Genomic DNA, 22,161 nt, shown 5'->3' with positions numbered 1-22,161 from the left:
CAGCATCTAAGTGCTAACGGAATGGATACGTCAAGAAACCGAATTAGAAGGATGGTCGGCTTGCTGTGGCTCTCCTTCTTCTTCGCGGGAGTCTCGGCCGAGGGAACCCTGGAGAAGCTGCACGAAGGTGAGTAATCGGTTAATACTCTGGTCTTTCCGGCGATGTTCGCTCTCTCCGTTCTTAAATAAACATCCTCATCCTCCGTTTCTCTCGGTCTTCACGTTGAGAGAACGTGAAAGAAAAGGAAAGGAAGAGGAAAGAAAAAGAGAAAACGGCAGAGAACCCCGAGGATCATTCGGCGTCGGCCGAGCGCCGCTTCAATTGGGTATCGCGAATATAATGAATCGTCGTTGGCGTAACGGTCGTTTAATGCGACGTTGCTGACAGCGCGACGGTGTGCTGATGATAAATTTCTATTTAATGTATCGGATATTCCACCTTTGAAGGCTCGTTAGCGTAATAATCGGTTGAAGAGACGGCTGGTTTTTCGCAATTATACATTTCCCCCGGCGGAGCGTGCTGAGCCACCTGATAAATGGTCGGTATTTATTAACGTTCAATTAAAGCGCTCGGAAAAAAGTCGAGCGGAAAAAGAAGTCATGAATTAATTATACGGAATTAAATAATACGCGCGCATGCGCAATCCGGCTAACGACTCCACGGTTGGTGTACACTCGCGCGCGAGAGACCGCTGCGAAGCGTGCGAGATTAAGGAACTGCGATGCATAAAGGCTCGTCTACATTAGCTAGCATTAGAGTAAGGCTGTAAGGTTGCGAGACACGAAATGAAATATTTTCATTCGCTGACAGCTTACGTTACAGCCTTACAGAGCCTTACTCTTACAGCTAATGTAGACGAGCCTTCAGAGGCGTCGTGACATTCGCGAATAACGTTAGCCGGAGTTAGCCGGAGTCGAAGCGAAAGGCGCTCAGCGTGCTCGCGCGCGCGCGCGAGGAACGGCAATTGCAACGTCTTGTTGCAACATTACAGTCAGCGGCAGGAATGCAGGAGAGAAACGAGAGCGCTCGGCCGTGAGTGATTCTGATGCGGTATCCTATCGATCGGCTGAATTTCCTGCCTCGCAACACGAGCAAGCGCGAGTGAGCGCAGTTTGTAGAGACGAGAGATAAACGTCTATCTTGCGCTCTGTACTCCGGGAGTCCGAGAACGGGCAGACGTGCCGGCGAGCCGGATAGAGGACGATGAAGGCGGCAGAGGCGAAAACGAGGCGAAACGGTGGATGCTGGAGCATCCACCGGAGAGAAGAGACAAGCGACAGAGAGAACAGACGCGGAAAAGGCGAAGGGAGAAAAACAATGAGACAGAGCGGAAGAGAACGGACAAAGAGCGTGGTAGAGATGCAGAGAGAGAGAGAGAGAGAGAGAGAGAGAGAGAGAGAGAGAGAGAGAGAGAGAGAGAGAGAGAGAGAGAGGAAGAGAGGACGAGAGGAGGGGGGCTAGTGTTGCAGAGCGTCCGTTAGAAAGCTACTTTAAGGCATATTCATAATGTAGCCGCCACTCGCGGCCGTTGTTGCTCTCTTTATCCCGCGCGCGCGCGCTCCACATTCAGCCTCGTTATCCCGATTTCCTGCCGTCGCCGCGAGCGAGAAATGCGAGGAGCGGTAACGTTGACGACCGCGGGATACTGTCCGAGGGCACCGTATGATTTAGCCATAAATTCGATCTGCATAACAAGGCGTGGGCCCCTTCATGAATAAAGTCATTCGTATTTCGGTATTAATCACGCCTCGCCACACCGTGTCCGTAGGACGCGGTGGCCAACGAAATCGGTTGCGCGTTTCCGCGCCTCTCTCTCTCTCTCTCTCTCTCTCTCTCTCTCTCTCTCTCTCTCTCTCTCTCTCTCTCTCTCTCTCCCTCTCTCACCGTCTCTCTTTTCGTCTCTTTCTCTCGGCCATCGCACCCACGGATGCACCGGCGTTTTAACGAGCTATCGGAAATTCCGATCTTTTAACCCATTCGAGCAGAGCGCGCCTCTCGGACGTTTAATTACGTCCACCGTACTCGCGCGACATAATAATGGCTCACTCGCGCTAACTCGCGCGAGCCGGGCGGTCGCCCTTCTTCCTGCATTTCCTTGCGCCGGCGGAGAGCCGGCCGGCCGGGATATTTACGGCTACGATAACATTTCGTTTGCGCTCTTTTCGCCCTCGTTACCTTACACGCCGCGGGATTACGCGCAAAGGGAAAAGCGCTTTCGGGCGTACCGACGTCGGACACACACCTCGTTTTCCGCGCCCATGCCTACCCACTGAGCTTATTTCGTGCGGTCCGAGGAATAACGCGTTAAAGTGATTTCCTACGCCTCTACGGACGCGCCGAGTCTACCTATCGTTGCGATCGTAATCAGGAAGCTCCGGCGAAATCGATCGTAGGGATTGGGGGATGTAGATTCGCGCGTTGTGAGCGGCCGATGTAGCGAGCGCTGCAGTCTGCTCTTAAGAATTAATATCTATCGCGGCCGCCGTAGGTAGCGCAGATAAAGTATCTACGTCTTCCGGCCGATAGATCCTCCTCCTCTTCCTCCAGCGCCAGCTCCTCTTTCTGTTGCTCTCTCTTTGGCTCTCTGGTCACGAGTGTGCTCTGAGCATAACTTTGCCCTCTCTCTCTCTCTCTCTCTCTCTCTCTCTTTCTCTCTCTCCCCCTCTCCCTCTCTCTCCCTCTCTCTCTCCCTCTCTATCTCCTCCCTCTCTCTCCCTCTCTCTCTCTCTCTCTCTCTCTGTCTCTCTCTTTCGCTCGCTCGCTCGCTCTCTCTCTCTCTCTCTCTCTCTCTCTCTCTCTCTCTCTCCTTTTTCAGTGAATGTTTGGAAATACTACTGTGGCAAAAACTGCACTATTTTTGCAGTAATCAAGGCTATAAAATAAGCTATAAAAATATATATGTGTTTACAAGTTTCTAAAGTGCACGTTTTCTAGCTTAGGATTAATTTCGTCTGGTTGGGAGATAAATTTTGCTTTATACGTGAATTTGTAAAGTTGTGTGAAACAGTATAATTATAAATCTGGCTTTGTGCGAAAAGTATATATATATATATATATATATGTATATAGTATATATCAATCGGCGTCAAATGTACTTACTTTAAGTTCTCTCCTAGAAAAATCTCGAGTCTCCTTTGAAAACTTGTTTGTGTATTACTGTATAGCTTGTTTCATTGATTATTGCAACAAAGACCGCGGACCTCGGTGCAATATTCTTTTCACAAATATCGCTCTTCTCGTTCGCACTCACGTTCGCACTCAGTCTGCTCAGTCCGCGAGGCCAGGCGAGCCACGTTGCAACTTCCGACTGAATAAGCATCACCTCACTTCCGCTTCCGACGAAGCCTTTGATATAACATTTGATATACATATGTCATCTCACCAATTCCTCCTCTATTCTCGTATCTCTCCATCTTCTGCGTCATCTTACTGCGTTTCTTTATCATCTATCCGCTGACCATTCTGCCACGACGTACTTTTGTTTCTCTCGTGTGCCTTTCCTTCTCTTTTCGCTGGTAAAGAATACGTTTATTTTCGATAAAGATTACGATTCGAGATTTAATCTCGCCGCGCGCGGACACGTGTGCCAAAAAGACGAATGTTTAACTTAACACATCGATTTATTCTGTCAAAGTGACAGAGCTTGGGACATTATTGAAAACTTGACCGTGCTCGATTATTGAGAACCATCGTGATCGCGACGCGAGACTTGACGTTATATCATCGATTTTCTAGTACGTCGCTTTGCGAATGTATCACTTCGTATCGAGTTGAACGCTAAACGCGATTTCCCGCCCACGGTGGTGAATATGTGACGGCGTGACGCAGATATTACTCCGCGCATGAGAAAATGAAGAACGGCCACAATTATACGCGACAGCGAGGGACATCGCGATTCATCAGATCGCATTAATCTCTCTCCGTCGCGGCTGAGATAAGGCCGCGCTTTTTTGCTCGCGAGTACACGCGTCCGGCCCGGAGCTTTGTTCCTCTCTCCCGCGCGTTTCGCGGATTCGCCGATCCCGCTTCCGGCTTCCGCTGGACTTCCGCCTCCGTAACGTCCGTGAAAAATTGCGTTCGTCCGTCGGAGCGCTGGAACGACCGTGCCCTCCTCCTGATGACGCCAGACGCGACGGGAATCTCCCCGTCCGCGGAGATTGTCCGTCTTTTGCAACTTCCCGCGAAAGGTCCTGCCTCGCGCGATGCCCTGCCCTGCCCTGCCAGTCTCTCTTTCTTTACCTTCTCTTTGCTTCTATCGATCCTCCCTCCGCGTACGTGTATACACACGTGTGTACATACACGTGTATTCGCCGCGTCGATTCTACCTCTATCGTGCGTGTCATCTCGTTATTCTTTGCTCTCTTTCGTATCGTGTCCCTCCCTCGTTTCGCTCTTTTCGCTCAGCGGGGGGGAGGGAGGGGGGCTCTTTCATCCTTCGGGCCAGGTCGCCATCCATCATCCGAGGCAACCAAATCTCGGCATTTGTTGAAGTCTTCATCCCGCGGCGCTATCACCGCAGTGGCTCCTTTCAACATCGATGAAGGGGTCACTGTTGACGGGCCTGGCACGCCACGCGATGCCGCGCTACATGTACATTCTCACGCGTCGGCACTCAATTTCACATCACTTTATTTGTGACGATCCGCATTCTATTCGCGTTTGTCCGAGGTGGATTTTTGCCTCTCTACATTAATCTCGCAAATACCGTCGAACCTGAAGGGTCAGTGGCTACTCTCGAGACGCAGCGCGGACGTACTCGTACAAAGCGGTGTACTACCCGCTGCCGTTTCCTCCATGTCGAGAGGCATTCGCTCAAGAATTATAATATTTCATCCCTTATTATTAATATCTCTCATGTTCGTTCGTTAATATTTCATGTTCTACTTTTTCCAACCCCGATACTTATTTCAATGCTCCTCGCCTGTATTTAATTTTTACTCATAATTTCAACGGGCAAAATGTATTAATTATTTAATGTAATCGATTGCTGGGATAAAATACGTACGGTATTAAAGTATTAAATAATACTGGGTAAATACTGGAATTAATGGGCAAATGAAACAATAAGCTTTTCTACCTCGTGATGCCTTTGTTAGTTTTCTTTAGTTGAGAAAAAGGATGGAATCTATAGAAATCCAGAGAAGAGGAAAAGAATTTTAAGCTTTATCGCGTAACTGCCGCCAGCCAATTCTGTGGCTTGCATTCCACTTTAGAATTAGTTATATCGTGTCAAAGCGCTAAATGATCTCGCATGAGGAAAAACGGACCGATCGGAAACACAAAGTTGACTGATACTCGCACGACAGTCATTCGATGCGATGAATAAAATTCCAATATCTATAGCATCCTGATAACTCGGACGATGAAAGTCCAGTTTATATTTTGAGAGTGTTAAATTGTTACTTTTTTCAATTGCCGAATATATTATTCATTAGCGCGGAGATGATTTTGCCCTTCTCGCCGATTATTTTCGTACTCTTTTCGAAGCGACGAATGACGTACATGTCGTGACGCGGAGCACACAATTGCGTGCATTAGTTATCACCCTCCTCCTCCCTCCCTCCTCATCGGTTTTAAAAATATTTTCGGGTCGGGTTTGTCTCGTCGATATCGCGTTAATTAACACACATTTGTCCGTTCTGATCGTATCTGTGCGAGTGTCAGTGTCATGATAGATTGTCCGGAGCGGTCGGTAGCAGGACACCGAATCAGGAAGCCAGGATGCAATATGCAGGACATCGGGATGCAAGAAACAATATATAACGAAACGTTATGTATCGTTCCAGATGTGTGTTCCAAGTCGTTTATTATGCAGGATATTTCTTTATTCTGACAAACTTTAGACAAGTTAATTCAGAGTAAAGTAGCAATAGTCGAGCGCGTCGAGATTTAAAATTTAAAAGATCAACACTCGTAATCTATCATTCGAATGAATAATTATAACTTTCGGTATTTTAAGCATCTCGCGACGCCGGAAAGTGCTCGATTTGGTTTGCGTGAGAAAGAGGAACAAACTGCAATTTTCACGAAATATCAACAACCGATCCAAAGTGGATACGCAATTAGCCCCCCGGAGTCAAACTTGTCAAATCAAACAATTATAATGAATCTTTCATTATTTTTTAATCTATACTTATCTTGGACTATAAACAAATATCGATTCAAATAACGGTCTATAAATACAAATCCGTAATTATTAATTAATTACATTCTAGGTCAAAGATTGCAAAGTAATCCGCAACTGTGAATATAAGCGCGATATATTTCGCAAATACTAATTTGTGCCTTTAATAAAAAAAATGTCTTTTGAACTACAAAAACATCTTTTCAACTTTTCTAAATTCTCAGATACTATCGAAGTTTCTTTCAGCGTCAATAAAATATAATAAAAACAGGATTATGAGAGTGAAAAACATTTAGTCTTTTATTCATCCATCAATTTCGTTATTTATTCATATCAGTTATTTAATATTTGCTTGCCGCACATATATTCACATCAGCAACGCTGCAAGTTGTATAAATAATATGTTTTTTATTGAATTTAAAAACAGAGCCCAAGTACAGATATCGAGACAATTGAATATTAAGACGACAGCGATCAACCATTTGCAGTATGTAAGACAATAATTTGTTTAGTGTTCTGCATTAATGCAGAATCATAATTTCGACTCGGGTATGCTTGCTTAATCTCCCAATCGCATTTCGCTAAATTAAAAATACAAAATCTGAGATCAAATACGCCGTTGAAATTGCACGCAGCAATGATATTAATATTAAATAGCGTGTCTTTGATTAGATTTGCAACTAACACGCTATACGAATTATCTAGTGCACTATTCGATGCAACATTTTGCTTTCATATTTAATTTGGCGCGATACATGAGTAATCGTGGATGCAACTCCCCGAACGAGAACGAGTTTATCATACCGGGGTACACAGGTCGGAGATAGTCGGAGCTTTTCGACGATTCGATTATGCGATTTTCTAGACCGTTGTATACCAGTGATTGGAAATCGCTCTCGTCGTTAAGCCAAATCGCGTTTCTAGATTGCCTCGTTACCTCGAGCTATACTGGACACTTCGGCATTCACGACGGCTAGATAAAGCAGGGGACGCGCGGACAGGAGATCGAACTAAAGCTCGTGTTGCGAAAGCCTCGTCCAATTATCAGCGTCTACGGAGCTCAAAGCAGCTTGTTCCTTCATTATGTTTGCCGATCATGTGCGATAGGCCGTTAAAGGTGGCTCGATTTGTGCATTCGATCGCTCGAGTTTTCGGCTGTCATTCCCGAGGCGCGTCCAAGCTCGACTCGACGCGATTGTGATGACGATCCGGCATTTTAACCCCGCTACGTGAATTTTAATCGCTCAAAGTGCCAATCGTCGTCACTTTGTTTGGCATGCGGACACGTGAATCTCGTAATCGTGTAGAAATAGCGTTGAAATACATAGTGAAATATAATGAAATATCTGTAATGAAGATAATTGCGCTAACCATACATCGCCGGTTGTCGCGACTGCGCATTTAGCGTGGCTAATTTGACGCGAGATGCATGTGTCGATAATTCTTCTTCGAGCATCAGTAAGAAAGTGGATGGAAAATAGAGCAACGCGTTATTGAATTTTCTCTTGTCGATATTTACTGAGGAAATGAGTCGGCGAAGAACATCGCGGACGATGTTATCCAGCGTGGTGATCTTTCAACGATCGTTATATCGAGCGGGGGTCGACGGAGGCCGTGCGGACGCGACGTAGTATTCTACTACGTCCTGACGTAATTCTCTGTGTGATACGACACAACGGGTCATTGGCATAATGAAGAAACTTGGCGCGAGGAAAGTGGAGTCTCCCGGTGGGAAGAAACGCGGAGAAAGATTTCGGCTGAACTTTTCCGTGTCGCGTGACGATGCGGCTCGCGCGCAATGCAGGCCAGTAAGACCCGAGAAGAATGGTGGACTGAGAGTAAGAGAGTGCAAGAGGAGGAGGAGGAGGAGGAGAAAGAAGAGGAGGACGCCGACGCCGACAACGACGGCGACGAGGACGGCGGAAAGTTCGAAAATTCGTTGAAGCGACGCCAGGATCGGCGTAGGACAAAGAGGACACGGGACAGCGAACCGAGGCACGTTTATCTTACAGTTCTTGCGGCCCTCGCTCACCCTCACCCCGCATCCGCAGCCCCTGCTAGTTTCCCTCGCCCCCTCCCCTCCAGCCGTCCCGTAGCTACCGTTTGTTCTTTTGATTCTTTCCAGTCACTTCACCGCCATTGCCATTGCCCTGCCCGGCGTTGGCTTCCAAAGTAACCCCCGGGATCCTTGTGGAAAAGTTTGGTTATTTAATTTCCTACTGCGGTCCGCGCCGGTCCTTCGTCTCTTCGTCTCCCTCGCGCTCCTCCTCCTCTTTTTTATATTTCTCTCTCGTTATCTCGCTCTCGCGTTATTCTCCACATCCCCCTGCCGCGTCGCCGTCACTCGCGCTCTCACGGAGGCCGCGTCCACCGCGAGGGACGACCGTTATTTCTTGGTCAGGTTCTTTATTGTTCGGCGGCGGGATAACTTCAGCCCGAAGAGGAAAGATTTGTCGCGTGTGATCTCTTGGCGAAGGCCGGAGAGACGCGTGCGCGTATTTCTGGGAAAATGTTCCCGCGCGTGTAATTCTTCCTTTATCCGCGCTTGAATATCACGGTCTCCTTTTCAACGTTTTAGCAATTGTCCGAAAGATTACTTTCTTCTCGTCCTCCCCTTCTCTCTCTCTCTCTCTCTCTCTCGGCCCCCTCCTCTTTGTCCTTCCTCCTCTGTGTCTCGTTTTACATGGAGCGGCGGTTGAGAAATTCCGCCCGTTTTTGGAGAAATCCGCCATATGTGCGGATCGGCTCGCACTAATATCCAGTCGCGGCTCGTTCCGCGCGCCGCGTTTCTTCCGTCGCCATCGAGCTTCGTCCATTTTTATTCAACCCTAGTCGGCCGCCGCTCCGACCTCCCCGATCGTGCTCCGGTGGTGAATCGTCGCGCGTTATCCAAACGAATCTTCCCGAGTAAGGGCGGCTCCGCCGCACAGCGGAACGTTCCCGGATATTCGCCGGCATATACAACGCACTCCATAGTTCGTTCGCGACAGCAACTGTGATCCGTTTACTCGCGTGTGAGCGCGCGCGTGTACGTGTGAGGTGGTCGCGCGCGCGCGCGCGCGCGCGTGTGGATATAGAAGCGCCGGCGTATAATTCAGTTTTACCCTGAAACGACTCATTTATATGCGTTCGTTTGATTGAATCTCTCCCGCATGGTACCAACGCCCTCTCGTTCTCTCGCCCTCCCCTCCCTCTCTTGCCTCTCTCTCTCTCTCTCTCTCTCCCTCCCTCTCTCGTTCTCTCTGTGTCTGTCTCTCTTGTCCGCACTCCCTCAACCGAACCGAGCCCCGTCTCTGCCCCGATAGTCGTCTCTTTTCGCTACGCGTTTCTCTTCTCTCCCTTCACCCTCGTCAACGCCAACGCGGTTAGCTGTTTCAATTTCCCCTCGCCGCACAAAACTGAAAGGCGTACCTGTCGTCTGCTCTGTTCTCGCTGCGTGCTTCCCCGCCCGGCGTTCGCTTCTTCCTCCGGCGGACTCGTTATCGCTCTTTCGTCGTCGGCGCGCGCACGCTCTTGGCAATCCGCGCGAACGCACCGCGCACCGCCCGCCTACGCATGACGCGTATCATGATTACGGCAGCGTTCACCGCTGCATTGTCGTCGAGCGTAATCACGTAAACTGCAATCGAGCTTGCGGTTGAGTAATCATGTGTTTGTCCGCGAGTTGAACGGAAAACAGCGAACCGCCGTCGCGCCGAGGAAATGTCGCGGTAACGCGGTAACGCGCTGAGCTAGCTCGCGCGTCCAAATTTGCGGCGGGATGTCTCGCCAATTGGCCGACAACGGAGGGGAGACGATCGGGAAAAGTCGGGAATAAAATGGCGCTTGGAAAAAGAACCCGGTCGCTGGGGGATTCCGCAGCGGCGTCATTTTTTCAGTCAACGCCTCTGCGCCCGATTCGGGGTGGAAATGCGTGAAACACGGGCGATTATACCGAGAGAAAACTCGACGCGCGTGGGTGGCGCGGAGAGGATGGCAAATGGGGGAAGAGGGCGAGCTCCGCGTCGATAGAGGGACACGGAAAATGGATCCCTCTATCTCTCCCCCTCTCTCTCTCTCTCTCTCTATCTCTCTCTCTCTCTCTATCTATCTCCCCCCCCCTCTCTCTCTCTCTCTCTCTTTCTCTCTTTCCCCGTCGCCTGTCGTATTTTAGGGTGTGCACGTAATGCAATTATACCTTCACCCTCCGGCTTGGGCTGCGGGTTCATGAATATCAACGCCCGTTTGATTTGTATAATGTCGAGTTATTGTTCCGGAATCGAAACACCGAAAAGGGACCGCATTATTCCGGCCCGAGTGTCGTCAGCGAGATTCGGCCGAGCGAAAGGTATTCGCCGCTCGCGGAATAACCTCTCGCTCGTTTTCCTCGTCGTTGTCGTCGGCGATTGAAAGCGGGTCGGTGTTGCGACGAGACAGAGAGAGAGAGAGAGAGAGAGAGTCAGAGAGCGGGAGAAGAAAGAGAGGGACGCTCAGAGACGCAACGAGAGAGGCGCAAAATCGCACAGACGGTAGACGGCGGTCCGCGCAAGGACGCCGACCGGGCAGCGCCGAACCGTTTCCACCGCTTATCTCGCCGCTCATCCGCTTCACTTTAATCAAGCATCTCGACCTGGACGATTAACCGGCCCGCAGACACGATTAACGGCAATCGTCCCGAGCGTGTACGCGATGGAACCGCCGGGAATTAATAACGCCACTAGTACGATATCGAATACGTCTGCCGCCGCCGCCGCCGCCGCCGCCGTCCGCGGCTTTTGATAACCGGCGTTCATAACGTCGCGGTCTAAATGCCAATATTACTGCATACAGCGTGCGGCCGGCCGCGTTCGGCCGCAAGCATTTTATTTTATTTCCGCGCCTTTCTCTCTCTCTCTCTCTCTCTCTCTCTCTCTCTCTCTCTCGGCACCGCGTGGCGTCGCGTCGAAAAAATCCGAGCCGAGTGCGGATCGGGAGGGAGGCAAAGCGACGACTGCGAATCCCGCGCGCAGCGCAGCGTAGGGATGATATCCTTGGATACATCGCGCCGCGAACACTTCGGAGAAACGGAGGACGAGAGGCTGCTGCGCGTCTTCCGGACGGCGACGTCGCCTAACGTTTTACCGTTGCGCTTTAAACCTAGCGGGAGTACACGGCCGCATCGATCTTTTCTGTCGGCCACTCGATACTCGTTCGGTCTGTATTCGGCATTCAATTGACAGTTCTAAAGCCCCGAAAGTTCCGTACCGACGCGGCGCGGCGGGACGTATCGATCGCGACTCCGCCGCGCGCGCCGCAAAACGCTCGCTCGCTCGCTCGCTCGCTCGCTCATCCGCCCGCTGTCTCTCCCTCTCCAGGTCGGAGCGTTTATTCCGGTTGCTTGCTGTCCAATGACTAATTACTTCAGTTAACTGCTCGTGAAAAATGCACTACTGCCCGAATACCCCAAAACGGAATGTATAATCAGGCCGAATTGGTCGGCCGAGAGAGATCGGGGGCAGGAGAGTTAGGCGCCGCGCGCGCGCGCGCGCGCGCGCGCGGGGACGCGCGATCGTTCCGAGAGCGGACGTCACACTGTAATCACTGGTAATGCAGATGGCGGCTCGCCGATGGACGCATCGACAATCAGCTATATAATTAGAGAGAGGCCTCGCCCACCAATTAAGCCGGCATTCATCGAGCGCGCGACCGCGCGCGCTGCGCCGGGCCGCGCGTGAGCGTCTGCTCGCGAAAAGTGTGTGCGGCTGGTAAGCGCGAGTTAATGCGTGGCGCAAGCAACGCTCGTTAACGTAATTACGCGGACTATTTCGATGACGCCTGCTGCCGGGTCGGGGAATCTCGCGATTCAGCCGTTCGTTCGTTCGTTCGTTCGTTCGTTCGTTCGTTCGTTCGTTCGCTCGTTCGCTCGGTCGAATCGCGGTCTCTCGTCGGGTCGCCTCTGAAAAAGCGCTCATTCGACGTGTGCATCGTGCGTGCAACGTTGATCGCACCGCCACCACCGCCGCCGCCGCCGCCGCCGCGATAGACCGCGTTCTCCGATAATCATTATTAATACCTAAATGCCGGGCGGATTGGTGGCGCTATCTAATACCGATCGCAGCCGTTCGGTTAATTCGAAGGCCTCGCGGCCTCATACATTATTCTCACCTGGCGGAAGATAAACGTCGATATGAGGATTTCACATGGCCGCGACGTATTGTCGTGACAGGGGCGCTTCCTGGGCGAAATCCATTTGTAGAACTAACGCGACTAATATTTCAATGTCGATCGGAGTTACTATCGCGCGGACCGCGTAACGAGTCGCTCCGAAATGCGTGTCGCTCGCGCGCGCGCGCGCGGGGCCGTTTTTCCGGCTCGGCTGGATATACACGGCGAATCGTTTAACTGTCGCAATCGCGTTGTCCAATCTCGCGTATATCCGCCGACGGCCTGGGATCTATTACGACACGGTCGCTGGCGATTGAGCGATTCTACGGATCGGTTAGAGCGCGACGCGAAAATTACTCCTGCGAGGTAGGCGGCGGGAGTGGGGGGGGGGAGGGAGCCGCAGAACAGGCAAGCGTGTGTGGCTTCTTTTCGATAAGCGTTTCTAAGCGAGAGAACGAGATCCGAAGCGGAATACGGAACGAGCAGGTGCGAATCGCTAACCTGCTCGATACGGATACGATAATCTGCTCGGTCGCGTAAAAGTGCCGTTGTGTGTGCGTATGCGTGCGTGTGCGTGCGTGTGCAGGTGCGTGTGTGTGCAGGTGGTTTTGTCGTTAAACTCAAAATGATGCCGGGTACCATTTCGGAGCTGGAACCGTTTCGCGTTTGTGTAATCCTGTACGCGCGAGCACGCTAAGCTCTCGGCTGTGCAAACTTCTCGGCCATTGCGATCTTGTTCTTCCCACGTCGTTTCCTGCGCACACCGTGATGATTTCCCCGCTCGCGCAGCCGCCGCCGTTCGGCATGCTGTTGAAAACGCTGGAACCTTCCTCGTCACTTCCCCCGCGATCGGGCTCGGGGCTAACTGAAACTGAGCACCATCACGATCGCGCGTTAACGACGCACGGCGATGATGAAATTAACGCTGGCACAATTTTCGCTCAAAGTGCAGCCGCTTCGTGCGCGAGAACGTTTGATTAAAACGCGACAAGACCGAATCCCGGGACGCGATGATCGGCGAGACTCTTGGTTGGCGAACTTTGCGACGAATAATGAAAGTGGAAGAAGAGAGCACGTGCGACCTTCAGCGCGGAGGCGGGCTCTTATTAACGTTACCACGTACGCGTATCATGTACGCTCTCTCAATATTATTTCTTGTACTTCTGTTAACCGTACGTCGAGTTTGCCCGAGTGCAGGAGCGCGTTTCGTGGCTCCTTGCGCGCTGCGCCGCTGTTTGAACACTCGCTTAACACCGAAACCCACCTGAAATCGCGACGATTTTCACGATTGTAGAAACGCGGCTGGCAAGAAGATTCTCTCTCCCCCTCTTCCTCTCCCTCTCTCTCTCTCTCTCTCGCTCGCTCGCTCGTGTTCGCCTTATCGAGAGCCATTGTAGCCGACGAGCGGATACTACCTGGCGCGCGATTACACGTCCGTTGCCTCCACCTCTCTTCCTCTATCTATTCTAAGAACGAGCACACATTGCAGAAGCCGATCCCTGGCACATGTTTCAATCCCGGTTCGATCGGCCTGCGCTACGCGCGCTCTTCTTCCACATTGCGCCGTTGCGAAACGTCGTCGTTGATCACAGCGTGACTAGCACAGTGTGTCTCGTCTCGCGGAAAGTGAAAGTGAGTGTCGCAACTTTGACGGTGCGAACTCATTCGGAGATCGTTGCATCGCGGTCCGACGCGAGGAGGAGACAGCGTACCGTCGAAGCGTCCTCGAGAGATATCAAGGGCCGAATCATCGAGCGCTGGCGGATAAAACCTGGGTCGTGATCGGAAGTCGATATCAATCAACGCGCTCTCGCGCGATCCAATTCTTCTCGCTGACGTCAAGCAAATCTGTCAGAGGCGACGAGAGGGGCGGCCACGGGAGCAGCTATAAAACGGCTTTGTGTCGTCGGCGCGTGATACATCTCACTTAAATGCGAGGCACGACGCGACGGACGCCTCTTGTTTGCAGCGGTTACCGACAAGACGCGCGCGCGCGCGCGCGCCGGAGAGAAAGGCCAAACTAGCACGAAAACGAGCGAGGGACGAGACCTTTGTGCGCCTTTGTCCGCTTTTTTTCACTATTATTACCCGACGATTGCCCCGATGCGAGAGCGACGTATCGGCAACAGCTGGCTCACACACACACACACACACACATAGCGGGCGACGTTACCCGCACAGACAACGGATTAGCGTGTTGCCTGTACAGCGTAGTTTAATATGGCCGGCTGACCGTAAAGCTTCGGCGCCACGATGCGAGAGACGGCGGTCGTCCTGGCGGGAAGGAGGGCTGCGCCGGGGCAGGTCCAGGTGTCGATATAATCGAGAGAGGCTTGCTCGTCATCAAAGTACCATATAGACAGCGTTCTAGTAGCACCGTACTCGGCTAGCTAGCTAGCTAGCTAGCAGCAGCAGCAGCATCGACGCTAGTCGACGCTAGCGTCGCCAGCGACGACGCCGCCGCTGCGGCAGCAGCCCTCGTTAAGGCAAAAACGCGAGAGATGATGGATGGATGCTAAATTGCATTAATTAAATCCACCGTGACACCCTCGACCGGCGCGGCGCGGCGCGGCGCGGCGCGGCACAGCGCAGCCCTTGGTATCACTCAGCTCGGCATTGCTCCGGCTTGTCTGTGATCGAGACGTGAGCCGTTTAACGGGGTGTGGGTCACTTTGATGATCACACCCTGTGCCTCCGGCCGTCGTACCCTCGTGCCTTCTCTTTCTCCTTCGAGCGCTCCCCCGTCGCCCCTTCCTCCCCTGCTCTACCTCTCTCTCTCTCTCTCTCTCTCTCTCGTCGTCCCTCGCGCCCATCTTCCGCACAACAGCCATCACGCGCCGCGCGCAACGACGACGCGCTCTCCGTCAAAGACGCTTTACCTGACTGAGTGCGCCGTGGGATTAGAACGGAATGCAGACTGCGGGACACACGGGCATTTTGCACGGCCTACGCGTCCTAATCGACCACAGACTCCCGTTACGGGAGCCGCACTGAAATTAGCGAGGATGCCGACGCTGCCGCGTGCTTGTTTATAGCCCCGTGCGAACGGTGTCTTGGCGAGGGTGGATAGGTAGGCTATCGTGACGATGGATTCGCTCCACAGCAAGTGAAGCGTGCACTAATTTTAGTCGAGTATAGATGTCGGGTGAGGAAAGTTTGCGTCGTGTCTTACAGGTCGTCCTGTTAAATCGCAAAAGAGAGAGAGAGAGAGAAAAGCGTCATTTATTGAACACTCCGGGACAAGGTCCCCTCAAGCGCGATACTAGACTTAGAAAAATAAAACAAACAAAATATATATGAATAATATATAGTTCGGTAATAGGCAGTCAGGGAGATGTCTACAGTGTCGAAACAGGTTCGCGCATCAAAGTAAGCTCATTTTTGACTCCTCAAAGAGGAGATCATATAAGGCAGACGTTGAACATCGGCATGGATTCTGTGTTTCTAACGGCCGCCGGCAAGGTATTCCAGAGTGATGGAGCAACAGCTCTGAAGGATCGGTTAAAAATTTCTGCCCTGCACAGTGGAGTTTGCGATAAGTCTGATGCTGCTCTTCCCGAAGTCTGTCTGCCCGAAATATTTGCACGAGAGATAATATCCTGAAACAATAGCTCTGGGGCTGTTTTTTATGTATTAATGTATGGATGAGGCATTCCACGAAGTAGTAGTACAGGCGATGCAGATCAACGGAGCTTGAGCCAACGGAGCTTAATATAGTAAGGAGTTATATGCGTGTCTCTCCGAATAGTGAATATGAACCTGATGCAAGCGTTTAATGCTTTATGGAGTTGGTCCGATTGCTCAGCTGATATATCAGTGAGTGCGGAGAGAGAGAGAGAGAGAGAGAGAGAGAGAGAGAGAGAGAGAGAGAGAGAGAGAGAGAGAGACACCGCTGATAACGCTGCAGGTAAAAGAGTAAAGTTTCCCACTTGCCCCGCTGGCATTCGTCGAATTTCGTTTGTTCGGATGCGCGCTAGAAGCAGCCGTTTATCAAAGACGCTTCAACCGAATAAGTATTCCACGGATTAGAACGGAGCGCGATCTAAGCCGCGGGAGTAATTGCGCGAGAACACGGGAATTGCGCCGGCTTCATAATCGACGGTGGAGAATCGGCTGGAGTTGAACGCACACACAGGATACCTAACGGAGCCGGATCCCCATTAATCATGCATGAGAAATCAGAAGACGTCGCCGGGCGCGTTGCCATCTCGCTACGTAGCTCGTGACTTTTAATCCTGCAGAAAGGACCGATTGTCGGCGGATCCTTCCTCTATCGTCGACGCGATCGTCTTCCTCTATCGTCTTCTCCCGCTTCTCTCGCCGGCCGCGCGTCTTCTTTGTACTCTTTCAAATCGGTCACATCCTCCCACACGTATCATCCTCCCCTCGATAGTCTTTCGATAATCACACACACACACACATACACGCGCGCACGCACGCGTGTCTCCTCCGGAAACCCATTTATGTTACATCGAAGTTTAATGCCTCCTCTCGCAGCGCGGTCTTTGTAAATTCAACATTTTTTCTTTGACGTGTTCCCGGCTGTATCCCGGCCCGGGATAAAGCCACGGCGGTTAAGCGGATTTCGTGGAACAAAAGAACACACGGATTCTTAGCGGCTAAGTGAGATGTCGGCCGGGTCCCTCGCGGACGGAGGAGGAGGAGGAGGAGGAGGAGGAGGAGGCGACCGCGCTGGGGCCGTACGTCTCTCTCGCCTCCCCAAACGAGATGATGAGATCCCGATGCGTACCGTGTGTTTTGGATGAGAGATAAGTGAGAGCCGTGCCGCATAGATATTAAGTATAATTTAGTGGATTACCCTCCTCCCATACGGACACACCTTTCGACCGGCGGAAAGGAGAGGAAGACACCGACGAAGAGGGTGGAAACGGCGGCGCGTCTGCTTGTACAAGCTCTGCGGCTCGGTCTCTCAGGTTGGCGCGCGCGCTCGGCTGTGTACGTGTGCGAGTCGCGATTATACCGGCGCTGTCGTGTCTCTCGGCGGAAGGAAACACTGAATAATAAGAACGAGACAGCCGGGGCAATTACGGGCCGCTGTTTAGGGGCCTTTCGCGTGCGATACGGACGGACGATGCGTCGCGGCCGCCGCGCCGACGCGTATTAGACGGTAATTGTCGCCGATTATCCGTATAAGCGTGAAAGTTTATAACGATAACGCATCGTTATCCGTCACGGATTTATTCCCCGTCGAGAACGCTGCGCCGGGTTTGGTCGCTGTGTAATTATCGTCGATTTGTCTCCTCTTCTCTCCCCTTCTCTCTTGTTTATTTATCCTGCGTGAGGTACGCGCGTTTTTATTTACTCCCAATCGCACAGATGCTGCAGCGTCGATATATCGATAGTAAGTAGAAACTTTTCAGACCCGTTCCGAGATCGGTTGCGGAAACTTTGGTTTTAGTTTAAGGTTTTAGTAAGGTCGGTGGGCGTTAAACTAATTTGGATGCATCCCGTAAATGATCAGCTAATCACGCTTGGACGTGTCACGGCCGTATCTCTCTGCTTACAGACTTGGCTATTAATTTTGCAATATTAGGTAGAAAAATGGATAGACTTTTTATCACTTATTATCTCGATAATTGGTCGGCTGATCAATTACGGAATGTATCTAAGTTAGTTTGAAGCCTTGTAACTAAAATCAAACTTTTGAAACCGATTTCGGGCAGCAGGCAGTTGGCCGGCCGCACGCGTTTCCTGCGAGTGTCGATCAGTCCAGGAAACGTGTTCAAAGGCTCATGTCCGCTCATGTGTGATTATGTGTGTAACATGTAATTATTTATTATATGAATTTTATACATTAATCTAGCACATTGTCGCCTTTTTCAAACTGTCTTTACTTCTCCTCGCGCATCTGACCGCGCGTTACACACGAGCGAATAGCCCTCTTTATCTGCCTAAAAGAAAAGCAATTTCAGAACAAGCGGAATCATCTCAATTTTAGAGGATTTTACTCTTATATATGGCTTCAAGAGGATTCCTCTAAAATTACGAGGAAGATATTATAAACACATTATTCTTAAAGTTAGAGGGATTGTATGTTATATATATAATGCAAATCTTATTGATTTTAAATAATATAAATTTCCTCTTGCACAGATTATTTAACATTTTTTAAGAGGGTTATTATTTATTCTTACTGTACCTTATTCTTGTTGGTTATACTGGTTAATTTGAAAAAAATTATTATATAATTATAATATATAACGTAATATAAAACGTAAAAGTAATATATATGTATATATATGTGTGTGTGTGTGTGTGTGTGTGTGTGTTCTTCTGGCTCCAGTTCTATAAGTAGAGACGAATGAAATAAAATCATCATAACAAACCAATCAGTTTTGTTATGGACTTTATAGCTACAAAGACGTTCGTCATAACCAATTATATGAAACATGGTTAAAAGAAAGAATATATTATTCAACTTCTTGCAATAGATTATAAACTGTGACTTTGACCAAATATGGGTAAATTATCTTCGTTTATATGTTATAGCAACATATATAACTCTTTTGTAAAGTTTTCCAAATATTCTGACCCATGAGCATATAGTTATTTTTTCACTCATGTCTGAGGAGGTAGAGCATGACCGAACAAAATAAGCGAACATTCAAATCAACCTCTTCCTCTTTACATAAGAAAAAAATTAATTGATAGGAAGAGGAAATTCTCTTGAAACAAGAGAAAAACAGTTAGAATAATATCTAATAAATTTTAGATAAATTCACTCTAATCGCTTTATCGAAAGAGGAATCCTTCTTCTGTAAAAGGCTTCGCTTTAGAATATGAGACTATGGGAAAAATCACTTTACAAGTAGAATACTTCTTTTGTATGTCGACGCGTACGAAACGTCAATCTGTCAAAATGTTACTTGTGTCTTGGATACATTGCCGCTTCCTCGATTGATCAACAGTCATCGGAAACGTGCAGGTAGAAACGAATGCGGCCGACCAAGAGTCTTTGCTATCGCGGATAACGCTTACCATCGATTGATCGATAGCTGTTACAAGTCTCCAGCCGGCCACATCGTTTCCAGCTGTGCGTTTCTCATGACTGTCGAATAGTCCAGCGAGCGGGAACATGTTGGAAGAAAAAGTGACATTTTGGCAGCTTGATGTTTCGTACGTGTCAACAAAGAGGATTATTGCCGTTTGCATGTAACACGCAATCGGCAGTTTATAAGAACAAGAAGAATGTTAAAAGGTACGAGCGAGAGGTGAATATATAAAGTTGATGTAAATAATTAATCGACGACTGACGATCGTGCGTTACACGTGAACGGATAACTCTCTTTACTGAAACGTCAAGTTGCCACTTTTGCATCGAATACGTTGCCGCTCTCTGGATTAATCGGCGACGGTCGCGGGAAATGCATAGCTGGAAAAAAAATGCAGCTGACCGGAATTGTTTAGCAACTATCGACTCGTCGATGGTGAGTGGGGATGCGGAAAAGAGAGGTAAACAGAGAGCGAGAGAGAGAGAGAGAGAGAGAGAGAGAGAGAGAGAGAGAGAGACGGTGCGAGATTGCGAGACACCTGGAGCTACGTTAAACTGAGGACGCGGATTTTGTGTTGATCCACGCGGCGACAAATATTTTCGATTCGTTCGCACGAAAAAGGGATCCGTCGATTCGCGCGACTCAGACGCAACGAAGCGTGGGATCTTCAAAGGCGCGCAAGGCGCCTCCGCGGAATAAGAGGATAATGTGGACGCGATTTGACGTCTTTGAATATTTAATATCGCGCGCTAAAGCCGTCTTATCACTCGCGTCTTACGGCGGATCAGAGAGGCCCGTTGCTATTGAAGTGGAACTAACGAAGGATCATGTCATCCGTGAAGTAACATCGGTCTGCATGACTGATCGCCTCCCGACGTATAAAAAGAAAGAGAGAGAGAGAGAAATTTTTTTCTATGCAAAGTGTCCTGCTCTTGGACTTCTCTTTATTCATTCCTCACCTTACGTGATCGTAAGTAAGAAAACGCGACAGTCCTCGGAGACGTATTATTCCAAGGCGAAGATGAGAACGTGCAATCCCGACGTCGTAAAATTCGCATCGGAATTCGCCTCATAATTTCTTCAGCACATCCATCTGCAGAGCGGCGTATTTTACCTCTCTTCTGTTCCGCCGCGACGCGGACGGGCACGATTTTTTCCCGAACGCGTCTGCGTCTCCCTCGCCCTCCGCGCTGCCGCCGCCGCCGCCGCCCCCCCCCCCTCTGCCCCCGCTGCCGTGTGTCGCGCGCAACGGCGCTTTATATTTCAAACGTTGAACGCGACGACACGGTTTACGGTTTTTCCAGCTCCATTTGCCGGCTCCTCAGCGCTACGCATTCTCTCGCGAAAAGAGACGGCGCTTCTCGGATGCACCGCGGCGAAGTAAGAGCGCTCGCAAGAAACGGCGCGACGATGGCAAGCGCGGCTGGGGCAAGGAGGCTATTCGGACGACCGAATAGCCTCATGCAATTCTAAACTATTTCAATGAAATGGGATAGAGCGACCGGTGGATTTGTCGGTCGCGGCACCCGACCGAACGACCGAGCATCTTCGCGTAGCGCCGGGCGAGACCCGAGAAAAGCCACGCTTCTCCACACCGGCTCGCCTCGTCGAGCTCTCTCCCTTTGTTCTAAAATTCTTACGACTTCCCTTACCCCCGAGTCGCGCAGCCCCGCGAACAACAAAGGAAGTGGTCTGTACTCGGCTACGACGGTATTACCTGGTACCACCGTCGGCGGCGTCTACGAGGCTACAAAATTGTCTCCGCTTCCGCGTTACCCCGAGACACTTTGTACCGGCGCGGGCGCCTGGATGTATGCGCCGCAACTTTCTTCCTCCTCTCGCGCGACTCGGCCTCGGCTAACTCGGAGGATTTTCGCATTAGCATATCGACTTATTCATATACCGCGTCCTGCGGCGTCCTGCGGCGTCCTGCGAGACGGCGCGCGCGTCATGCGAGCGGCCGCGCTCCGCGCAGCGCGTACTTTGCCCTCTCAGAAATTCCCTGTGGCATGTCCGTTTCGCGATCGCGAAAGAGGATTCTGATAATGCGATGTCTCGTCATCGGTCTGTCTTGAGATGCCGCTAAGACGTTGGGCGGGAAACACGCGCGCGTTGCCTCCACGACGGATAGTCATACATCGGCGATTCCGTTCAATTCTGTCGCAATTATTCGCGCATGCGTCCCGCATTACAAGTGCGACTGAAAGCTGTGCGAGTTGTGTACGAAAGAAGATGGTAGTTGGAGATTGGCGGAAGATCGCGTCGACCATGCATCCTCCTTCCCGTGTGCCCGACTCGTATAAATAATATGAATAGTCGTCTAGAATAACAAGATCTCGCTTGCACGTTATAATTAAATTTGCACGCGCTCACAGTAGAGCGTTAATCGAATTTTCGCTAACGAAATGATTTAGTCGGAATAATCGTGTTAACCGTTTCACTCCAATTAGTCATCGTTTGCATCAACTATCAAATCGAAAACTGGCACTGTGCGTGCATATATGTCAAAATTCAATTAGGTATTATCATCTTTCTATTCCAAATAATTCGGTCCCCCTTCGTCTCCACTAGCTGTCCAGATAAATTAGCGAAGACACACGATTCGTATGGAATTCAGGAATGTCCAAACAAATGGAAGAAAATTAAATTACGAAGAGTGAAATCTTCTGATTTCCAGATTTCTTGTACTACCTCTGCGTTGTCTCTCAAAGGTGCTCAAAGATTAATCACTCGCGAAACATTAATCTTGAATATACGGACATCGACCTCGAATATCGTTTTTGGCCAAACAAATGGGTCACAAATGACATATTTCTCATCAGCGTCTCGTGCGCGCTCGTTGATAAGCGGAGTATGGAGCTTCGATCGCATGAGAGAGAGAGAGAGAGAGAGAACCGCCG

General features: G+C 50.2%; 1 protein-coding gene across 2 annotated transcripts in view; it reads left to right on the top strand.

Moving 5' to 3' along the window:
* The window catches only part of Sema2a (Semaphorin 2a), a 430,460-nt gene that overhangs the window by 225,756 nt on the left and 182,543 nt on the right, over positions 1–22,161 (top strand). For both annotated transcript variants that reach the window (XM_011153982.2, XM_025297934.1), the window contains exon 3: positions 3–127. In XM_011153982.2, coding sequence (XP_011152284.2) covers positions 3–127 — 125 coding nt within the window. The remainder of the gene's footprint in view (positions 1–2; positions 128–22,161) is intronic.

Source organism: Harpegnathos saltator, unplaced genomic scaffold, assembly GCF_003227715.2.
Source record: "Harpegnathos saltator strain DR-91 unplaced genomic scaffold, Hsal_v8.6 scaffold2, whole genome shotgun sequence".
NCBI lineage: Eukaryota > Metazoa > Arthropoda > Insecta > Hymenoptera > Formicidae > Harpegnathos > Harpegnathos saltator.
This window is presented reverse-complemented; position numbering and strand designations above follow the sequence as displayed.